At 35.8% G+C, this 23,147-nt stretch overlaps 1 protein-coding gene across 1 annotated transcript; it reads right to left on the reverse strand.

Annotated features, from left to right (window-relative positions):
- Positions 1-819: 819 nt before the first annotated feature.
- Positions 820-18,821, reverse strand: LOC145586074 (E3 ubiquitin-protein ligase KEG-like). Its single transcript, XM_081642801.1, has 16 exons — positions 17,779-18,821; positions 12,947-13,309; positions 12,594-12,824; positions 12,262-12,384; positions 11,850-12,186; positions 11,553-11,710; positions 9,024-9,181; positions 6,746-6,864; positions 6,211-6,345; positions 5,669-5,793; positions 5,324-5,428; positions 5,001-5,234; positions 4,523-4,856; positions 4,244-4,432; positions 3,861-4,166; positions 820-2,831 (listed from the first exon to the last, which is right to left on the reverse strand). The coding sequence occupies exons 1-16, from the start codon at positions 18,498-18,500 to the stop codon at positions 1,617-1,619; spliced, it is 4,854 nt and encodes a 1,617-aa protein (XP_081498927.1). The 5' UTR covers positions 18,501-18,821; the 3' UTR covers positions 820-1,616.
- Between the last annotated feature and the right edge of the window lie 4,326 nt (positions 18,822-23,147).

Below are 23,147 nucleotides of genomic sequence, written 5' to 3' on the forward strand. Positions count from 1 at the left end.
TTTTCTTCGATCTTTGTTTGAAAATCAGTTCTGGAAAATCTGTTTAAAAATCAATTTGATATTTTAGATTAATGTACATAAATTTTTATTTATTTATTTATTTATTTTTTTTTTTTGGGAATAGCATGAGATATTAAATTATCTGTTTTTGCTTGATTTTAATGACGTTTATCAACTTTATTTTACTTTTTTCAAAAAAAAAAAATATCAATATTTTTTTTATCAGGTTTAAATTATAATAAAAATAACTACAATATAATTTTTGTAAAATGTAGTATGATGATGATTGCAAGCAACTCACAGATTAAGAACCTATAAAAAATGGTGAATGCTCCTCTCCTTCCTCCCTTTTCTCCTTTATCCAAACAAGGAAGGTTTAATTTCTTCTTCCCTCCCCTCCCCAGCTTCCCTTCTCTTCCTTCCCTTCCCTACCCCTTCCCTTCTTTTCCATCCTGATATAGTATCCAAACAAGCAGTTAATGTTAATTCCATTTAGATTCTTCTGACTATTAAAATTAGAGGAAATTTTCTAAATTTCTCTATATGTATAAAAACATAGTCACATAAAATCTAATTTGATTCGTCTCAATGAGTTTTTTTTTAGGGAGCTCAATGAGCACTTTTTTTTTGACGGGAAATGAGTTCTTTATTACTATGTAATTTTTCTAATTTTTGCTACTATGAGATTAAAGATATTTGAAATACATTCACATCAATAGTAAGTCTGTAAAATACCAAAATACGTGGTATTGATTAATTACTAAATCACCTCCTTGACTTTTGTTTTATTTGCCTCGGCTTACACTTCGTATTAATTTATCAAGTCTCTTAAGAAGCTAAATTACTGATTCTCTTCCATGTTACCTGATCTTACATTTTACCAATCCTTAATCCCATTTCATTCACAACAGTTTCCGATACTGTAAACCCTAGCTCTAAGGTATGCATATACAAGCATCCCGTCCACCCAATTTTCCCCCACCTCTCTCGAATTATAAGTAATATAATTGTTGCAAACAGAAAAAAAAAACGGAGGGGAATAAACTTATTGCTGTCATCCCCACATTATCTTACCGAAAACCGGATCTGTTAAGGCTGGAGAACATACAGTGTTGTACAAGAACCACAACTGATAAAAACCTATCAAAATAAAACACCAACACAAGAGAAGGCCAATAACTCGATCATGGCAACTAATTTGTACAAAATTTCCGTACCAATTATATATATATATATATATATATATATATATATATATATATATATATATATATATATATATTTACCCTGAAGCTCAAAGGGACTATTGACATAAAATAATGCAATACAAATGGTATACTGCTACTTCCCTTTGCCTCGTGTATTTACCAGTAAACAACAGTGAAATAAGCCAACTGCCCATGCCTTTGCTTGCTCATCAACCATTCCCTCTTTATTTAACAATAACTTCCGCCAATGATGCATCATCCATATAAAGATGACATGCTAATGAGCATATACTGGATGATGCACGGCAATAGCAGGATGCATTTGAAACTCTCCGTAAAAATTGAGAGGCCAAACTTCCCATTAGCTGCCGGTGACATAAATTCTATTGCTACCTTCTCCACACTTTTCTAGGTTTCATCAAGAACTATATCAGCAGGATCTCCAATCCATGGTTTTCCTTCTCTCCATCTAAACTTTATCCTCAACTTCCCATTAGCATCAACCCCCACAACTTCTCCCTTGCTCGCATGAGTTTCCATCCCCCATCCCCAGCGCGGGGCCACCAGCCCTTCTCTAATTTTCACTTTGTCCCTAACCCTGAACTGCCTAATTTTTTCCATTTCTGAAGCCTTGCAAATCCAAAGCCTTTCCAAGAAGCAGAATGCAACCCAAAGCTGTCCTTCATCCATGCGGTGTACGACACCAATGCTGGAAGGAGTCACCTCTCCCCATTGGTGTGTTGGATTTGTCACCGATTCCTTAACCTTAACCCAGTCTCCGATATGGATCTCCTCCTCCTCGACCACCTCAACTTCAGATGGATCCAGCATCCAAGCCTTTGAACCAGCAGGTGTATAAATTCTTAGCTTGCCGTCTGCATCAATTGATGTTATTTTCCCGACACTAGCATGGCTGTGACCTGACCAGCCAAACCTTGGCTGCTTGATTGAGAATTTTACTCGTACTTTTTGTCCAAGCATTAGCTTATTAACCTTCTCAAGATGAGAAATGAGTCCCACCCATTTTTCTTGCTCTCCACAGAAACCAACAGAAACAGTTCCATCCCATTCATCACCCTCATATCCTAGTCCCTGTACAACCCCTATACTGCCCGGGCCAATAGATTTCCAATTTCCAGCACCATCCTTCAATCTCACCCACTCACCAACATCAAACACTGCCTCAATCTCCAAGTCAGCAGGATCTGCTCTCCAGAGCCCTGGCAAGCCAAAAAATGCTACCCTTACTTCTCCATCAGCATGAACACTGGTAATAATGCCTCGGGATTTCGAATTGGCTCCTCTCCAGCCCCATCTTGGCTCTGTTAGTTCAGCACGGAATTTCACATACTGCCCAACCTTGAGACTTGGGATCTTCTCCATGTCTGTGTCATGAGCATGCCACTTTCCTTTACGGAAGCAACAAGCCAGCTCTAAATAACCATTATCTTGTACACTATGAACAACTGCTACACCTTCCTTTCCTATACTGCTCCAGTCATAACTTGGCCTAGCTCCCAAGATGGGTTTTGATCTCACCCAATCACCAACTTCAAAACCTGACAGACAGGCAGCATCTCCAGGAGAAACTCTCCAGAGGCTGGATCTGCCAGCTACCTTCACCTGCATTGATACAAATACTTGAGCTCCTACGATGTACAGGATTAACAAGGCCAGGAAAAAATGCAGGCAGTTAAACCATTTGAACCGAACCGTACTTATAAATAATCAATTAGCACTGTATCATGCTCACTCAATAATAATATGCTGAATATATACATGTTAAGAAAGCATAAAAGCAAAACGTATTACGACTGTCAAAGAAACTGAAAAATAATTTTATGTAAAACAGAATGCATCTTTCCGATAACTAATATAATTTTTAATTGAATGTTTATCAAGTTGGAAGAAATTTAGAAATTTTGGCCCTATATAACATTAACAATAGCTTTGGTACAGAGAGTAGCATCACAGCAACAACAGTATTGGGTGCGCTGAATGACATATTGCTGTAGATTCCGCCAAATTCCAATAAAAGCTTCTAATATTCTTTCTTCTTTTTTTAGGCCAAAGGGGAATTCATTTTTACAAGTTCGTGAAGTGATTGGATTTTCTTGAGTAACAATATCACAAGCTTTTATTTAACTGTTTGCTGCAATTCAACTCATTGCCAGCAAGATATGTCATCAAATAATTAAGCAAGGCAGTGGAAGGGCTAAGAAACTGGACATGGTTGAAGGTAAATTGCCAAGAAAGGAGCAGCATAGGCCCTGTTCTATTTACCGAAAAGATAGTAAGCATGAATTGTTTTACTGATCAAAACTCTAAACGGTCAATGAGCTACTTTACCATCAGCAAGTATTGCCATTGGCACACTGCCAACAAAATGATATATATCCAATTCAAGTAAATCCTGAAAGTACAACCTCCTCTACAGCACCATCCGTTTTTATATGAGTGGGGCATGCATGCTTTCAGATCATAGTCTACTTTAAAAGCTAAACACAAAAAAATCACAAATTTTAAATAAAAGTGAATCAAGTCCACGTGAAAATCTGTTTCCTTCAAGGGTGTATAAAACTCCTTCTAATTTATATACAAACTATTGTAGTCGACAAAAATAAATTAAAAGGGATGGAGAAATATTCTTACATTTAATGTTCCATCCATGTCAATTCGCACAATTTTCCCAACAGTAGCTGGAGATTCATTAGACCATCCAAGCCGAGGAACAGAAATAGATTGCATCACATGAATCTCTTGCCCAACTTCAAAAGGAGCCACCTTCTCCATATCGGTCACAGAACAAGTAAAGAGCTTGCTTCTAAAGCAAAAGGCAACACCCATGTCACCATCTTCCTCTAGGCTATGGATAACTCCAATGCTATTTCTGTTGACATCTTCCCATCCGTATTTGGGAGATGAGACTGAAGCTTTAACTCTAACCCAATCTCGTACCTGCAATTATGCAGAAGGACTGAAACACTAGTAGATAGCTGACAAGTACATATCATCACAAATTGAAAAGAAGTTACCTTATAATCCTCCACTTTTTCCATGTCAGCAGGATCAGCTTGCCAAGGTATTGGCCGGTTGGGAATTTCAATAATTATGAGGCCATCACTCTCTATCTCACTTATTCTTCCCACACTATGATGAGTTTCACCCCCCCAAGCATATCTTGGTTCGGCAACTGAACGTTTTACACATACCCGGTCACCAATCTAAGGAAATACCAAACAGATTAATTAACAATTGAAACAAGAAAAAGCAAAAGATAACAAAAACCAATTGCTAAGAAAGATTCTACTTACCCTGAAAGGTTCAACATGCTCAACCTCTTCTGGCTCACAATGCCACGGATTTGGAAGGTAACTTAATTCCAGCAACAAACTACTATCAGGCCTTATACAATATACTATACCAATACTGCCTGGTGTTACAGCACCCAAGCCATGTTTGGCTGTGGTAAGAGATGGGCGTATACGAACCCAGTCCCCAACCTTGTATTCTTCTACTCTTTCCATCTCAGCAGGATCAGCCTTCCATCCTCTGGAGGCCCCCGGAAATCCAACCCGCAATATCCCATCATCATCAACACAAAGTACAGTTCCTATGCTGTCGCGTGAGTGGCCCCGCCAACCAAACCTAAAACATAAATTACACTTGTATTGAAAATTACAGTCAAAGAATGAGCATTTTAAGGTAATCAATGAGCAAAATTCTTGAAAATATTTGCACCCATGTATAATGTAAGAAAAATCTAACAGAAATAATACCACTGTCACTAACCTTGGTTCCTTGATATCTTGTTTAAGTTTCACATGCTGTCCCCTGTCTAATGGAATTACTTTTATAACTTCATTCACCAAAACACAAGCCTCTCCGGTACAAAATGATATTATCAAGTGATCCTTGTCAGGAATACTCTGTACAAAACCAACACTCATCTGTGTTGCACCTTGCCAACCATACTTTGGAGCAGTGACACTTCTTCTAAATTTCACCCAATCACCAGCTAAATAACTACATAAAACAATTAACAGATAGATTTAACAATTAGAAGGATAGAAAAAGATGGTCAGAATTGTGCTCTTGGAATTTACAATGCTTACATTGTAGGAGACAGTTGAACCCCCTTATCCAAAAGTGCCTCCATCAGATCTTCAGAAATCCATTCTCGAGGAAGGGCCTCTAAAAAGTCTTTTAAAGTCTTACCACTGTTATCCATCACAAAACATGCAATACCGCATAAGTAATACTCATAACACATATTCTTGACTAGTTCAACTTTAACCAGACTATATACTAGTCTATGAATTGACAAGGTAAAGAACATCTGGTTATATCAATCTTTTACTATTGGCAATAAGCATCATACAGCACTAGATAAGAAAAGAAACATAAAATAGGAAGGGAACAAAATCATAGTGATGAGATTCAAAGCATTTAGCACTTGCCTGTGGTTCCTCAGATCAACGGCAGCATCTGGACACTTTAGCATATGAATAATCCATTCGAGGTTTTCACGAATCATCTTAGCTGCATCAGCTGCTATGTGGAAAGCATTATCACCTTCATCATCCTGAAGATAAGGAAAATACTAATCTGATAAACATCCCAACGGACACAAGATACAAGAGAAAAAAATAAGTCATAGACTAACAGAGATTTAAATATATCCCTTGGTAAATTATTGAGGTTGCCGAAATCAGATTCCTACAATAGATCTTAGAAAGGTTTCTCATCAGGTGATGGATCGACCCTAATGTTACATTAAAAAATAATGTTTTTGTCAAGAGACATCCACAAGACCAAAAGTCAAACCTAAAGCAAAAAATTATTTTCGTGGGAAGGTAGGGGAGCAAGGTGATATGAGAGGAGATAACTGGATAAGTAAATATTTTTCATGCATGCGACCAATGTGCTACACTTTAGGAAAGATAGAATCATCACATAGTTCACTATTTCCACTAATACTGTAGCAAGACGTGAGCAGAACCTGGAAATTATAGTCCGCTCCAGCCGACAGCAGGAGCCCAATGCAAGATTTTGCACCTCGAGCCAAAGCCACATGAAGAGGTACTGTGTTGTGCACATTACGGATGTTGACATCAACTCCAGCATCCAGAATGATCTGCAAAAAGATTGAAAATATATATGAGCAAGCAATATAGTTCAGGAATGCTAAACCTTTATGATATATCCTGCCATTGTGAAAGTATGTGAGGCACTGAAAGTACATTCAGTTGATCATGCTAACTTCTGATACAATTATTTTCCATATTTAGTAGTCTAAAACTGCATAAATGTAATCTTCGCAACCATTTCCAGCAAGCAACATCTACACAGTACAGAGTTTGACAGGGCTCCAAATTTGTTTTCCTCGTGATGGTTTTCCACTCCAATTTCTCATTAACAGTTGCCTAGTCAGCGAACAAGTAATAGAAGTCTAGTACCACTATGACAAACACTAATGCCTTTCCCTGAGTTTGAAGCACATAAAAAAATAAAAAAATAAAAAATAAACTTGTCACCTGCACCATCTCCACATCATTAGCCATAGCAGCTGTATGCAAAGCAGTTCTCTGTTGATCATCTTGGGCAGTTGGGTCAGCTCCAGCAGCAAGTAATAGTCGCACCAATTCTCTTCCCTCTAAACAACAAATAATTTTCACCAAGCTCAGAACACCTTAAAATCCTAAGAGGACTCCAAAAGAATAGCAGAGTCAAGATCATACAGGGGAAAAAAAAAAAATTTAGTTACATTTTTTCCCTACTTTATGCCTTTTTTGTTTTTGGACGGGGAAGGGGTCTCTGGGGTGGTTTATAACAGAAAAGTGAAATCTGACTAACCACGTTCGCTTTGAAGCAATCACAAATTAAGCTAAGAAAGGAGATATTAAAAACATAGATTGAACTGGCGATGCCAACAAATGCAAGAAATGGAAAGACAAGGCTGGGATTCCTGGTGCATTTTCATTCAATAGATAAGCAACACCAGAAAACCAAATTTTCAATGTGCAGCTAATGGGAAAAGGATGAAAGATAAGTGCATACGTTGGCAGACATGTTGTGATATGGATACCAGTAGTAGGTAATAGTAACATGCAACAACAATTAAACAGAAAAAAGCTGGAATGCAGCACAATCTAATATCATGTAGATAACTGATGTAGAAAAGCATGTGATTGTGATCAGAAACAACTCGGTTCAAAAGGTCGCCGCCATAACCTTTTAAAAAATTAATAAGAAAGAGAAACACAAGGATTTTCTAAATAAATTACAGGTAGAGAATACCAAAAGTGAACAAGAGACATGAAAACAACAAAAGAAGACAGACAGCAGACAGGAAAACTCAGGTAAAAAATAATTTATTTCCTATGTTCTATTAGAATGCACCATAGGGGGAGGCAAAGAAAGTAGGAAAAGGTTGAGAAGGGACCCCAAAACCATGTGAATTACCAACAAAACCCAAGTAAGGAAGTTAGAAAATGTTCGTATGAATATATTGGATACTTGCAGATACTTGCAGTGTTTAAGGAGATATAGGATTTCGGATTTCCTAAAAGAGGTATGATGTAATATTTTTGATAACTTCCTTAAAAAGTAAATGTGCAATATTTTTGCTACAACTTAACATAGCTAAGTAATTGATGCAGAAGATATTAATTGATTAATAAACTAGAATTACTAGAAATAATTAAGAATAGTTACCAAGCTTTTGAGTGGCCTGGTTCACTCCCAATTAGCAACCTACATGCTAGCAAAACATTCAACAAAATTCAAAATACCTTGCCTCAATCCTCATCACCCCCCCCCCCCCCCTCTTAATCTTCTCTATTAGAAGAAATATTTCCAGACAAACTCCCAAACGAATAAGCTACCCATAACTAACTAAAGGAGAGTGCCTAAAATTCTCTCCCCCTTACGTAAGTCCATTGCATATATATAGAACAGAGGAAATGTGGAGCAACCCACGAGCCACAGAATTCCTTTAAAGTCTTATCAAGCTCACTGTTCACAAAAGCTCCACAAGGGGAAATAAAATTATTAATTTGCATTATGTAAATTGTTCCGCAACAACAGCATAAAGCTACTTAGTTCTTCAAAGAATATCTTTATTAATGGATATTTTATGAAACAAGAAAGAACGCTACTCCCTCTGTTCTTGAGAGAGGGTTACGCTTGCCATTTAAGCGTTCCTCTTAATAGTTACATTTCAATTATTTGCTAGATTATAATAATCATTTTTTTATATATTTCCCTCATACGTACATACATATTATCCATGCATCAAAATATTTACATACTCCCAATGCAACTACTCCTGTATACAAAAATATTTACCTAATTTCAATGCAAATATTCCTATTTTCAAAGCTAAATTAACTTTGAAAATAGGAATATTTGTATTGAGAGTAGGTAAATATTTTTGTAAACAGGAAAAGTTGCATTAGAAATATGTAAATATTTTGATAAATGGGGATAGTTGTATGGAATATATGTAAGTATGAGGAAAATGTGTAAAAAAAAAAATTTATTATTTTAATTAAAGAATAATTGAAACGTAACCATTAAAGGGGAACGCCAAAACAGGCAAATGTAACCCTCTTTTAGGAACGGAGGAAGTAACAATGTAAAACCACCAAATGTGACCTCCTTTTGGGAACAGAGGGAGTACTCCAAAAAAAAAAAAAAAAAAAAAAAAAAAAAAAAAAAAAAACTATTCAGATATGTAGCCAGCATGGCTGGCTATTAATAATGAGCAACACTCCATAGTAATTAAAAAAAAAAAACTCTTTCTAAGTGCACCTTTTTCATGGTATTTCTTAGCAGCTGCAGCCATACACAAGGCTGTACCAGATGAGCTTGATATATTGATTGCATCAGCTATCTCCTCGGTAGTAGCAACTTCAACCCATCTTCTCACAACAGCTACATTCCATGTTGCTACACAAAGGTGCAAGGGTCTGTGACATTACTGTGTTAGTTACAGAGAAACAATACTTGTGGAAGAATGAAATCATAACAGCACAGGATTGAGCAAAATGTCTTTATCACATATTCACATGCATGATGCTGCAAAAAATACTGCATCATGTTTCTAATCCCACTATTGTAATTCAATTAGAAGGGGGTGATCTATGTATCATGTTTCTAATCCCACTGTTGTAATTTAAAGTTCTTACAGAATCAACAGATAGTGCAATTATCTTTAGAACTTTGTCCCACTTCCCTCTCTCTATAGATAATAAGCATAAATGACTTAATAATATATCAGAAATCATCTAACCAAGTTAATCCAATTTAATTTGACAATATCTTCAAAATTGAAAGGCACAACTCGCTGCAACAACAACGGTTTTAAGCAACCTTTACAAGTTAATTAGCTGAAAGAATAATAATTAATACCACCACATCGTGCTTCTTATATTGCCTTGGCTGATCTCTCTAATTAATAACCTTTGATTCTTTGAGTTAGTTTCAGTTACAATTTGCACAAAGGTAAAGGCGGGTGGGAGAAAGACAACGCAAGTAGGCCATGTGAAAATAGAAGTATTTGAGGTAGTCTAGTAAATGAGGTCTATGTAAAAAATTATGGAGTTTTTTAAGTGGGCGTTGTGTAAGATAAAGTAGGGAAGAGAGTACAGGAAGGGTAGAAGTGTAAAAGGTTCTTCACAGAATTATGGATAAAAGAGGGAATGTAACGAATTCATGAACTGGCAAAAATGGAAGCAACATCACCTTCAAAATAATTGAGGAAAAAACTTATCACTCTTTTATAAACTATAATAGCTAATTCATAAAAAAGCAACTATCATAAAGTATATATAAAAACTACCGCTAAAGAATCATAAGTCTGAAACTATAGTTTACTGTCTAATCAAGTTCATACTTTTAGACCGAGACTTTTTTGGGCTGGAGAGATAGAAAATATTTGATTTTGTAGTTTTTTTTTTTTTGGGTGTTTAGAGAGCCACAAGGGCGAGTGATGAGAATCAATCCCATGATCACCAAGAATCAGGAGGGAAGCTTTAACTTAACCAATTGAGCTATCCTTCACTCTCTTGATTTTGTAGTTAAAAGAGGTAAGTTTGTTGTCACTAATTAAAAATGGTGCAACCTAATCCCCCTCGAGTATAACCATGAGTAAGCTACTTGGATATACAGACAGTGACTATATAAAAGCAACATCGAAATGATACTAAGCCATTGTCTTCATTTAATAGCCCAAATTTTTCCTGCAAAAAGAATGGGAGTTTCCGAATGCTGCTCCTATCTCATACAACATCACCCCCCAAAAAAAATAAAAAAATAAAAATAAAAAGGGGGCTTATCATTGCATTTTAAGTACCTCCCAACATTCTTTTGGAGCCCTTTAGCGACCATTAAAGTTTACATTAAAACCTATACTTCATCCATGCCCAATAACCAAGAGAGTTGCAAGTCAAACGAGGACTATTTTTGAAGTTTGAACACCTTAGAGACTTAGACACGCATATGGGCCACTTGTTTCACATTCTAATTGGAAAACAAATCAAGTTATAGCCATTGCTATTTGGGAGGATAATGCAACAAGTAAAGCTTGAGAGTGGAGGTAAACAAGTGCTATAATGCCTTGAGAATGATTTCTTTGTGTGAGCTTACGTACAAATGAAAGTCTCTATTTTACAATCACTTAATAAACGAGCTCCCTAAAGCTAGAGTTTTCAAACCTCCACAATATGTGGGTGAGTGGGATATATGGGTACAAAAAGGACACATAGCACACTATCAAAAAAATTACACAAGTACCAAGACTAAGTATTACAGATTTACAGGTACATTCTACAATAATCTATATCTTCTAAGAACATATTTAAATCCTAAAAGCTTGCTCTACTTAACGATGATGTACCATGCAAACTTGAACAAACTGCCTAGACCTATATCAGGTTCCTCGGGGTCATTATAGCACATTACAATTTAATGTTACAAACCCTAGTTTTAAACTAAGGCCCAAGACAACACATGATCTATTTTGAATCTCGAGTATTTAGCAAAAACATGCAAATGTTATACCAGATGTAAATGCAAGTTTATGCATAACCCAAATGTTCTGATTGCGCTTCCTCCAGTTTCCTGTATCCAGAAGGGCCAGAACATTACCCTCCCCCCATGCATTTTTCTGTGCTTGATATATTTCACATATATATAATGCCAATAAAGTATATCCCTATCCTATATTTTCGAACAACAACTTTTCCACGTACGTTTCCAAGCTAGCTAGGGTTAAACCTTCAATTTAACTAAAGACAATCATGAATGAAAATTGGAGCAGCACAGTGGAGATATACATACGTCAACTCCTTTAAATTCGGAACACTCATTGATCTAGAGCCTCCATGTTCCAATAGGATCAAAGCACAGTCTGTATATTTCTTCGCAACAGCTCTGTGCAGCACAGATTCACCTTCATCATCGACAGCATTAGGATCAGCCCCAGCTAATAATAATTCCTGCCATAGTAAACAAATATTATATAGGAATTAGGAAGTCCCAATCAAGTTAGTAACCATGCATAGGAATGGAAGAACAAACAAAAGTAACTGCAAGAGGCATAACCACAAAATATCACAGAGATCATAGAAGACGTACACGCATGCAATCAGGTTGACCATGGTATGCACAAACATGAACTACAGAAGGCCCAAAACCTTCCCTTAACCTAGATCTCACATTAGAATTTCTTTTAATAAGGGCACGAACACACTCAGGAGATCCAGCTGCCAAAGCAAAGACTAGTGGAGGATCCCCATCTTTATCAAGAATATCTACATCAGCCTCTTTGTACTCCAAAATAGCCTCAACAAGTTCAGAACTCCCTCTTCTACAGGCAAGGTGGAGTGCAGTCTGCCCATCATTATTTTGTGCTTCTAGTAACGAAGACACTGCACTGCTTCCTGCCCCAGATGCAGCCTTCGCAAGAAAATTTCTGCAAATGCAGCAACAAAAATCAGAACATAGACAAAAATGCCCATTCGGCCCTCATAATCAGCAGGGCACCAACCTTACACCATTCAAATCCCCCTCAGAAACTAGTTGATGCAGTTGATTGGGGTTATATGGGTACACCTCCAAGACAGATGTTGGGGACGGCTCAATTAAATTTGTCGAACAAGCTTCAACATCGCTGGAAATTTGCCATTACAAGTGTACATGAACAAGATAAAATACCCAATTAAGGAAGAAACAAGAAAAGCACCAAAAGAAGAAATTACAGCAGAAGTGATCAATGCAGTCGCAGGTACACACACATATGAAAAGAGGGAAAGAGATAAACAAGGTTAACAAACTTTTAAAAGAGGGGTGAATGAGACAATAAAAATAAGAAATATTTACTTTTCTGGACTTGCAGGAGGGCTTCGAGGCAGTGACTGCAAATGACGAAGAAATATGGCTAGCATTGCACTGAAAGTAGGGCGCTTAGATGGTTTGAACTGGAGGCATTCCCCAATCATCTTCCACAGCTCCCTCGGTATTCCGACACCAACAACACTAGCATATTGTGGAGGCAATCTTCGAGCCTTGACAACAGTGCGATAAATTTCCTCAGCACTCAGACCTGCCCAACTGGATGCCAATAATAGGTGATACACATCAAAAGTTATTCTGTGTTCAACTAAACAAGACCAGCATGCTAATAGATAAACCATGAATATAAAGTCAATCAAAAATGGATACATGGTACATACGGAACAGTCCCAGTGCACATTTCCACCAAGGTGCATCCAAAACTCCATGCATCAGACTCTGCAGATATCCCTATAGCTTCTTCCCAAAACAAGTTCAATGATTTCCTAACCGGCTCCCATGCCTCTGGTGCCGTATAATGTGGACTAAGCATCGTGCAATCCATACAAGAATGAATTATTGACGAATCCCCTTCAGCTCGAGCTTTTCTGCATATTGGCTTTTTCAGGATTGCTGGAAGTCCATAATCAGAGACCACCGCATGACCAGTCACGTCCAAAAGAATATTAGATGGTTTTAAATTCATACAAACAACGCCAGCAGCATGAAGTTCAGCAACTCCTCGGGCAATATCTGCTCCATATCTAAAATATTCAAACACGCAATTTTTTTAGATTTCAGAAAAAATAATTTCAACTCTAAGTCCACACAAACAACACCAGAAGCATGACTATGCCTACAAGGACTGAACTGTGCAAGCCATAAGTTTCTGATTACAAATATAGCCAATAATGCCATACCTTCCGTCTAGCTAGAATAAATGAAATGTAGTGCTTGGTTCATAGGGAAAGGGTATATATGATGAAAGGGATGTAACCAACAATATACTTCATATTACATAGTGGAAAGAGAGAAAGGCAAATGGGTGATTAAATATTTACAGAAATTTAAAAAAAAAAATTATGAAACAAAAAACACAAGATAAAAAGGAGTACAACTTCATAATTCCTCTTTTATTTTTTTGTTAACATATTTTTTTATCACTTTTGCCAAGTTCAACAAGTTCAACAACTTTATAAACGAGGGAGAGGGAGACCAAAAATGACTTGGTTGGAAGGAGTTAGGAAGAATATGAAGTTTATGGATTTGCATGAAGAGGCATTGGATCGTAAGGGATGGAGAAGGATCTTTGTTGAAGATTACACGGAATAATCAAATTTGGTTCATGTAGCCGACCCCGCTTATGGTATTAAGGCTTTGATTGATTGATTGAGTTTGCCAACGCACAAGTTAACAATTAATATCTCTAATTACTAACAAGTAATATTTTAAAAAGACGATATCATGTAAATATAAATTAAGATGATTCTAACAAAATCCAACATGACTACATTTTATCATAAAGTCATAACTATAAAGCAGGTCAACTAAAAAAGAATGAAGGAGCTATATATTAATATCCAGCAGAAAAAGAATGTTAGAATGACTATAACCCTCAACCTATTTGTCTTTCTCTTTGTTTCCTAAGTTATTTTATTTACAAGATAAGGTCCACCACTAACTCTTAAGACTTTGTTCTCTTCCGTCAAAAACTGTATCAATCAATTTTAATCAATAAAAACTACAATAGTCAAATTAATAGTAAAGGAAAAAGTAACTCTTTAATAGAAAAAATACTAGTGCAACAGTAAAAATCAGTAAAATTAATATTATAGTTCAAATTCATAAAAGTGGGTAAAATCAGTTTTAATCAATAAAACTACTATAGTCTAATTAAGAAGTAAGAAAAAAAGTATCACCCTTAAGAAATAAACAAGCGCAATAGTAAAAATTAATCAGTAAATTTAGTATTAGCAAGTAAAATTAGTTCAAATTCATAAAATTGGATAAAGAAAACAAGGCCTAAAGTACACCCAAAACAGAGGCATGCTGTATGTCAGAAAACTTTTCAAAACAGAGGCATGGTTTATCTTAAAGTTGCGAGCTTGGAGGAGGGCAATAATAAAAAAGGGTTTTAGCACATCAAAGTGAACTAACATAGTAGCTATGCAATAGAAAAGAATGATTTCATGCATCATAGTGAACTGCAGTTGGTGCCCTTCAAAAAGAATATTTCTGTTAACTTTATCACAAGCCTTGTACCCACAAAAAAAATTAGCATGTTAATCATCAATCAATACATCAAATCCAAAGGGCGAATTCATTATTCTTAAAAGAAAGAATGCAACTCAAGCACCAAAATATATTAGAGAAAGATTTCGACAGTCTTCTCTTTACACTGAATACAGTCATAATACATACTTCGTATATTTTTTTAAAAAAAAATGAAACAAACACACACCACCACCAACAAAAACAACTACTTCCCTAATTTCAAAAATCAATCTTTGTTGGTAAGTTCATGTATATCAAGATGTAACCCTTGGTATAAAAATGAAGAGGAAACTTCGGAGAAGTTCTCTCTCTCTAAAGATGATGAAATTTCATCTAAAGAGGGCGAGTTCCAAAAACATCCTCGCATTGATACAAAACACAGATGACAAAGTCCGAGAACAAAATTAAATTTTAAAGGAAAGTGAATTTTATTTTTGGTCAAAGCAATTACAATTATAAGAAAATAAAACATTAACCATGCTTATTTTAACTTCTATCCAACAATAGTGAAAATCTGTATTCTTTCCCCTTAACTCATTTCCAAATGATTCAGGGGCACTAAATTCAATGTTATTTACTACACTCAACATATTCAAAGATCAAGACTTTTTATCCTTGCCATTTGAGACTATCCAACCCCCCTCCTCCCTCCTACACACTATCCCATTGCTTTAGTTACCTTGGTTCTTGACTAGGTACATTTCCAAGTGCCTAACTTGTCAAAGTTCAAAATTATAAATGTCAGAAATCACCTTAATTTGGACATGCAAAGCGACAAGGCATAAGTGAAATAAAATATCCAAAAACTTCCATTTGTTCCCAACCCCCCCCCCCCCCCCCCAAAAAAAAAAAAAAACACACACAGCATAATATTAATTGAGAGGTAGTTTTCAAATTGGATTGTAGAATCGAAATCATTTAACATCTAACACAAGCATTGTATCTAACATGGAAAAGAGAAAGACAAAACAATAAACATACCTAGAACTTAACGACGTAAAAAAAGAGGAAATAGCTCAAAGTGCACAAAGACAATAGGGGCCTGAAGACAAGGTTTGACGAGCACCAAGCATGCTTAATCGAAGCAACGAACAATTTAATTTCAAGGTTGAAACAATGTTCAGGGTTAAATTAATGCAAACCACCACTTATTGTTGCAACATTGTGCATCGTCACAAATGACTAGCACATGCCCACTACATAGGCAAACCTTTCCAAACATATTCTAACGTGGTTTGATCTTTTTTAGCAAGAATAAGTAATGATTTCTTAAGAAAAAGTGAGCAAATTATAGTTTTGGGGATGCCTTGGAGATGACGCTTGAGGCAGCACTGAGTATATATAACTTCTTCCTCTTTCTTCCCCATTTGCTCTCTTGAATTGGTTTCCATGTCCAGTCACAAGACAAGGTTTCCAACAACAGATTTCAAATCCAAATTGTTTCATGCAGTTATGACACAAGTATTTCTAGGTTTCAGCCATGTCCATGTAATATAATTAACCATTAGGGTTACCTTTCCTCTTCCATGTGATGGACTCAATGGGGCTGCTACCTAAGTGTAACGGGAAGCAAATGACAGCAAGGCACTGATGGACAAAACTCATTTATGTTCCACTAAGGAGGAGAGCAACAAGAATTGAATAGGCTGATCTTCTGTTGTAAACTTGTAATAGAGACAAACTATTTTAATTGCTAGGATAACCTTAGTAGTAAGCTTGAGTACAGATAGCATTGAGCATGGCAGTAGATTTTTGTGTGAATTGTGAGGAACTATGTTATAGAGTAGTAACCTAAAGTTACTACGAGAGTGACAACCTAAAGTTACAAAGAGAGTGATAACCTAAAGATATCAAAGAGAGTAATAGCCTAAAGCAATCAACCCATCATTTTGTAACCCTTTTGCCATTTCAATCAAAGATTCAAGCTTTCATCTTGGTTCATATGCCTCACTAATTTTGAAATATGAAGTCCAAAACCTAGTCTATTACATTCCTCCCCCTCCATGCCCACTAAATCCTAACCCAACTCCCCACCTATAACCCCCCCCCCCCCCCAAAAAAAAAAAAAAAATGACTAAAACTACCAAAAGGAAACCCAAAAAAAAAACAACCATTAAATGACTTCCATCTTTTTACTTTGAAGTGCTTCTGCATAGCCATCCCAATAAGATTTAATTGACAATAAAGAATAAACTAGTCTAGACGATTGATCCTAATGTAGTGCAATCAAACCCATCACCCATTAGATTGCGCAGTTCATGAATAATCTGGCTACAGGGAGTATATCTATTCATTACGTTTCTCACAACTTGTACTAAGTTTTTTGTTAAGGAAATTATTGTTGTCGTGGCAGAATATAAACGAAGAGGGTTTTGGCTAGAAGCAGAGAGTGCCAGAGATGAGAGGAGGTGCATTTCCCACAACTTGTACTAACTTTTTAAAAGGAAATTAATTAATTTTATCGGGGCAGAATATAAACGAAGAGGTTTTTGGCTAAAAGCAGCAATAGCGGTGAGAGAGTGCCAGAAGATGAGAAGAGGGGCATGATTGCATGAAACCTATAAAAAGGCCAGCTTCATTCTTATTAGAGACGAACTGCATTGTGCTGCATTCAGTGCTTCTGCTAATTGCAGTATCAAAAAATCTCCACGAATATCAACACTCAGAGATGCTTATGATACAGGAATCGATAACATGGCTAACATCACTCATTAATAACCAAGTTCTTCCCCTATAACAACCACCCAGTTTCACATTCACAATGTTCTCAAAAGTCCCAACCTGAGCTTCAAGACTAAATCACAAATAAGTGAAGATCTTCATTTCTAGGTAATTAACATACAATTCAGGAAATTAAGCAAATCATAATCATTGACAATAAAATCACCAACCCAATTATCAAAAAACCATCAACAATCTACAATCAGAAAATGTTTGCAACAAAAGAAAAAACCCGAACCTGAGAATTTGCTCAAGTGTCAACCTCCCCTCATTACGCTGCATAGCCGATTGAAGAGAACCATAACACTTATCCATTACAAGACTAAGACAACTATCAACCCCTCTAATAACCCCATGAAAGGTACAAACATTCCTACACCAAATCGCCGCCTGCCTCAAACTCTCCAACTGACTCTGCACCCACATCACATCCATCTCCTCCGTAATCGAAACCTTCCTAACCGCAACCTTATGCCGACACCGGCCCCCAGCCCGAACCCCGCCCGCCAACGTAGCACTCCACATTTCCACCCCAGCCCTCTTCCCCTCCCCAATCCTCTGCAGAAACTTCAACTCCCCATGATTCGCCAGCTCAATCGCACCCCCCACCGAACACCCCCCGGAACTCGAAGCGCTCGAGCTCCGCCTCCGATCCTCCTCGTACTCCTCAAACTCATCATTCTCCACGTCACCATCCCCATCGCTGACGTCATCATCCGAGGACGAGTTCCCCGTAGCGGTGACCGCAAGAAGAGCGAAGTTCTTCCGCAAAGCCGAGACCGAGTTCCCGACTAGGGTTACATGGCGACAACGAGGGCATGACAGAGAGTTGTCGAGCGATGAAGCGAACATTCGAGAAAGACACTCTTTGCAGAATCCATGGCCGCAATGGAGTAACAATGGAGCTCGTTCCTCGTCGTTGTACCTCGTATGACACACCGAACAACACGGAACCTTCATCCTCAATCAACAACAACAACAAAAATCAAAAATGAACAATCACAAATTTCAAAAATCAAAAACCAACAAATTCGAATTTGAAATTGTGACAGGAAATCGGAGATCTAGAAACAGGAAATCGAGGTTTGAAGAAGTAGATCCATGGCAGAAAAATGGAGGATAATAAATAACAATAACTGGAAATAAAAAGTTTAGGAGAGAGAAAATAGGGATTTGGTGATACTCTATACTTTGTTGTTGTTGTTGTTGTTGTTGTGTGATCAGGTAGTAGAAGTAGTGGAGAAAGATTATAAAATTTTTTTGCAAACTTTGGAAAAACAAACAAACAATCCAGAAACAAGAGTGAGAAATTGAACAGGAGATTTTTGAGGGTGTTTTTATTTCTTTCTATGTTTTGGTCATTACGGGCCGTTACTTACGGCCCAAATGATTTTTCATGTAATTAACTGTTTATTACGGTGTAAGAAGTATTTTTGTTATTGTGATGGTTGGTGATCAAGGAAACTAGATTAGGGGAGAATTTTTTTTGTTTGAAGGGATAGTAATTATCTTGGTTGGTAGAGATTATAATTTGTGGGGGAAGATAAAGTATAGTTTATAATTATGGTTACTTCACCTTCTTAGATTAGGTAGGAATATATTTACTATATGATGTTTACTTGTATGTTTCTATTACTTAATGTGGGGCAAAGATTGTGTTATTATTCTCCTAGCGTTTTACTCCGTAATTAATTATTATTGAATAGGATCATGTTGTTTCACAATGGATACATTCTCTGATATAAATTTTCTCTCTATTCTCATTTTACGTGCTTTTCGATCTTTTGAATGATATTTTATTTTGCAATTTTGGTTTATTTATTTATTTATTTTTGTCACTAAATGATGCACTTGTATTTCTAAAATGGTATTTCAAAATAATGGGATTCTACAGTTTTAATCATTTTTTTTTTGTATAAGTCCCTTAAAAAAAACACTAAATACATATTCATGGTAATGTGATAACTTCCAGGTACATGACATGGACATTTTGACACCTGTGTATTGTCTTGTCATAATGGTGAATAATGAAGTTAGTGAGTTAGACGTAACGGAAAATTGTGAGTTGATAACCGCCATTAGAGCATAGTTGTAATTGAATTAATTGTAGATCCATTGGATTTGGAGCTCCCCATCTCCCATGGAATATAACAAGGAAATGCGACACATGATGTTGGACAGGCTTATATGGAGTGCTTAGTTTGAGAAGTTCTTAGCAATTAAGTGTAGGGGTGAAAGTAATACGGATTAAAATCGAAAACCAAACCGATCCAAACCGAATTAGTAATTCGGATTGGATTATTTTTTTGATTCGGATTGGATTGGATTGAAAAAAAAAATGAAATTTGGTTTTTCGGTTTGGATTTGGTTTTAGGCTTCTCAAAATCGAAAAACCGAATTAAACTGAATTATATTACTGATTTATATGTCTCGTTTATAATTTAGGCCCAAATGTTAAGCCCATCGGTCTCCTTTAATCAGCCTCGGTATATAAAAATAAGACAAAACCAAAAATCTCTAAACCCTAAACTATCCGCCTCTCTCTATCTCTTTCCTCTAAGAATTTCTCTCTCCTCACAAAAAATCTCAAGGACTTTCTCAGTTTCTCCTCTCGTCCTTCCCTCTAATTGTCTTTCTCCATCTTTACTTGCATGTTTAATTCATCAATTCTCACCTTCCCTTATTTCTTCTATGTTTCTACACACGAATTACAAGTAATGTTGTCCTAACGGATAGATTGATGACGACAAGCCCAACGATTTCAATATTTTCATTTTTTTTTCTGGGTAAGATGAAGGATTGATAGATCTAAAGTTCTTGATAAGCAAAAAGCATTAGAGAGCAACATAATTTGAATATTTATGGCCTTCTGCTGTAATTTGTAATTTGTATGTCTAGATTAATTTTGTGATTATCTGTTTGAAAATTAAACCTTAAATCTTTTCGATTTATAATGTAACACCCTAGAAATTCCTTTTCTTTAAAATACTTGTTTTGCTCTTTTTAAAATTCAAAATAGGAAAATCTAAGACATAACCGCCACCGTGAAAACGGCTAAGGCAATTATCAAAGACACACAGCGGAAAACTATCTTTAAAAACATTCAAAACAATTCAACTTAAGAGTCAACCAAACGGAATTAAAGTCAAACCAAAATAAAACGAAGTCAACCTACAACTTGGAACCATTATAGGCCCTTATTAAAACCAAACAATACTTAAAAACCTTGCGTTAGTCTCACAAATAAAATAATAAAATATTCAAAGCAATAATCCACATCGTAAACTTATGGAAACTAAGCATGATTCGCTCTTCACTCATGCCCCATCATGAAAATGCTTCATCACCTGAAAAGTTTCTCTCTACTTGTCCCTACTACTCGCCATTAGAAATGGGTCGTTGTAGGGCCAAAGTAAAGACAAAGCCAAACAAACATACAAACACACAATCAGCAATGCTGAGTACATACGCGTAAATAAAACACACTAACATGCTTTCATCCTATCATTACACAACTTACCTTGTTGCACCTGTTTACAAGCATACAACATTCAGCATGACTCTATGAATAAATCACTAAATAATTTATTTAGCTTGATTAGGCATCGAACGGGTTTTCCCCTAACCTACCCCAATAAAGGGGTACTAACACGGGAGCTAACCGTGCCAATATAAAAGAACCACTCGTAAGTGGCGGAATTCCTGCGCATAGTAATAAAAGGAAAATACAGCGTCCTGTACTCCCAGTAGAAGTTATGGTTAAATATAAAACCCCATAACTCCCCCCATATGTTCATACTCAAGGTGTATACGTTCCAAGAGTTTTGGTGCGTGATCTCTTTCACTTTACGTTATTTACATATTATTAAACTTGGTGATGACTCTCAAACCATAATCATACAATCACAATAATTATTCAAACAATCAAACATATCAATTTAATTCTTAAATAATTAGTGACCACATAATATTTAATGTTGAACCCTTTTTAAATCTACCTCGGTGTCAAAGATACATTAAATGCATAATGCGCCACAAATCCTATTCTTCGGTGTTGAAAACACCTTAAGTGCACTAAGGCACCAAAATATAATTTATTCCTCGTATACAAAGACACTTAAATAGCTCCTTCCTCATGCTTATAGCATCAATAAAAATTATATGAACCATAATAAAAATTCCTTTTCAATAATCCAAGCCAAATTAAACATTTAATTTAATTAAACAAACCTTCAAACATGTCAATAATAAAAATATGGTTCAATGACAATATTCCAATATCATCAATTCCAATAATTTATTTCAACCAATCATGATTCACAAATATTTCAGCAGAACCATTCTCAATTCAATCAATCCAATTCAAAACACCAATCTCATTTCAAATCAACCATTCCAACCAATTCCTAGTCATGACACTAACTTGGAATCAATTAAATAAATCCTAGCATGTTTCTACACGCTTAATAAATTTCAGTGTACGCGTACTTACCTCAATTAAGCCCTTAAAGTAGCCGATTACACTACAACAATTCTCGAATCAAGTCTCCTACATAAAGGGACAATAATAATATATTAATTACCCTTATATACACAATTTCCAGTAACTTAAACTCACTTTAAACAACTTATAATAATCTGAAAATTATAGTAAAATCCTTAATTAATCTCTTCTTTAATGGGTAATTAAACCCTTTTCATAAAACCATCAAAAGTAGTACTTTAGGCAAAATTCCAGCATTATAATTTAATTAAAAACCCATTAAAACTTCATCAAAACATCACTTTTATGCTTAATTAATCCATAGAATCACTAGATATATAAAAGCCCCAAATCAATTATATAAGAACCCTTAAAAATCCCATCTTTCATAAATTAAAACCCCAGGTTTATAAATTACAAAATCTGAAAATTTAAAACACAATTGTAATCTGAAATTATAAATTTAATCCATCAAAATCATGAATTTGATACTAAAAAACATAAACTTTATACTATAAAATCAAAACCCAAAACTAATACATTAAAATTTATACAAGGTAAATAAAACAAGGGGAAAGAAGAAGAAGTAGGCCACGTGGGCTGGTGGTGGGCCGGCAGGGTCGCCAGCGGTCTGGCAGCGCCGGCAGGTGGGTGTGCCGGAGGTGGCTGGGCTGTAGTGAACTTTGCTCACGTAGGAAGGAGGAAAAAAGAAAAAAAAAAGAAAGAAACAAAAAAAAAAAAGGAAAAAGAAAAGAAAAGAAAAATAATGGGAAAATAAAATAAATAAAATAAAGAGAGGAGAATTTACTAACCTTTTTGTGTGGGAAAATTTTGGAGATTGAATGAGTATTTATAGTGTAGGGTTGTTTAGGGTAGGTTTGGGATTTATAAAAATTGTGGACTTGAATAATAGAATAGGTAGCCCAAATGTAAAAATAAAATGATTGGGTTTATTATGAAAATGGACTATATTCGGATTGAATACTTATTAACCCAAAAATTAAACCTTGTGTTATTTAAATCCCATAATAAAAATAATTTGACGCAAAAATATATTTTACAAATAAATAAATAATTTATAAAATACATTAAAAATACGAGGTATTACATATAATTTGTAATTA

The sequence above is a fragment of the Chenopodium album genome, chromosome 16, assembly GCF_948465745.1.
Source record: "Chenopodium album chromosome 16, dcCheAlbu1.1, whole genome shotgun sequence".
NCBI classification, from domain to species: domain Eukaryota; kingdom Viridiplantae; phylum Streptophyta; class Magnoliopsida; order Caryophyllales; family Amaranthaceae; genus Chenopodium; species Chenopodium album.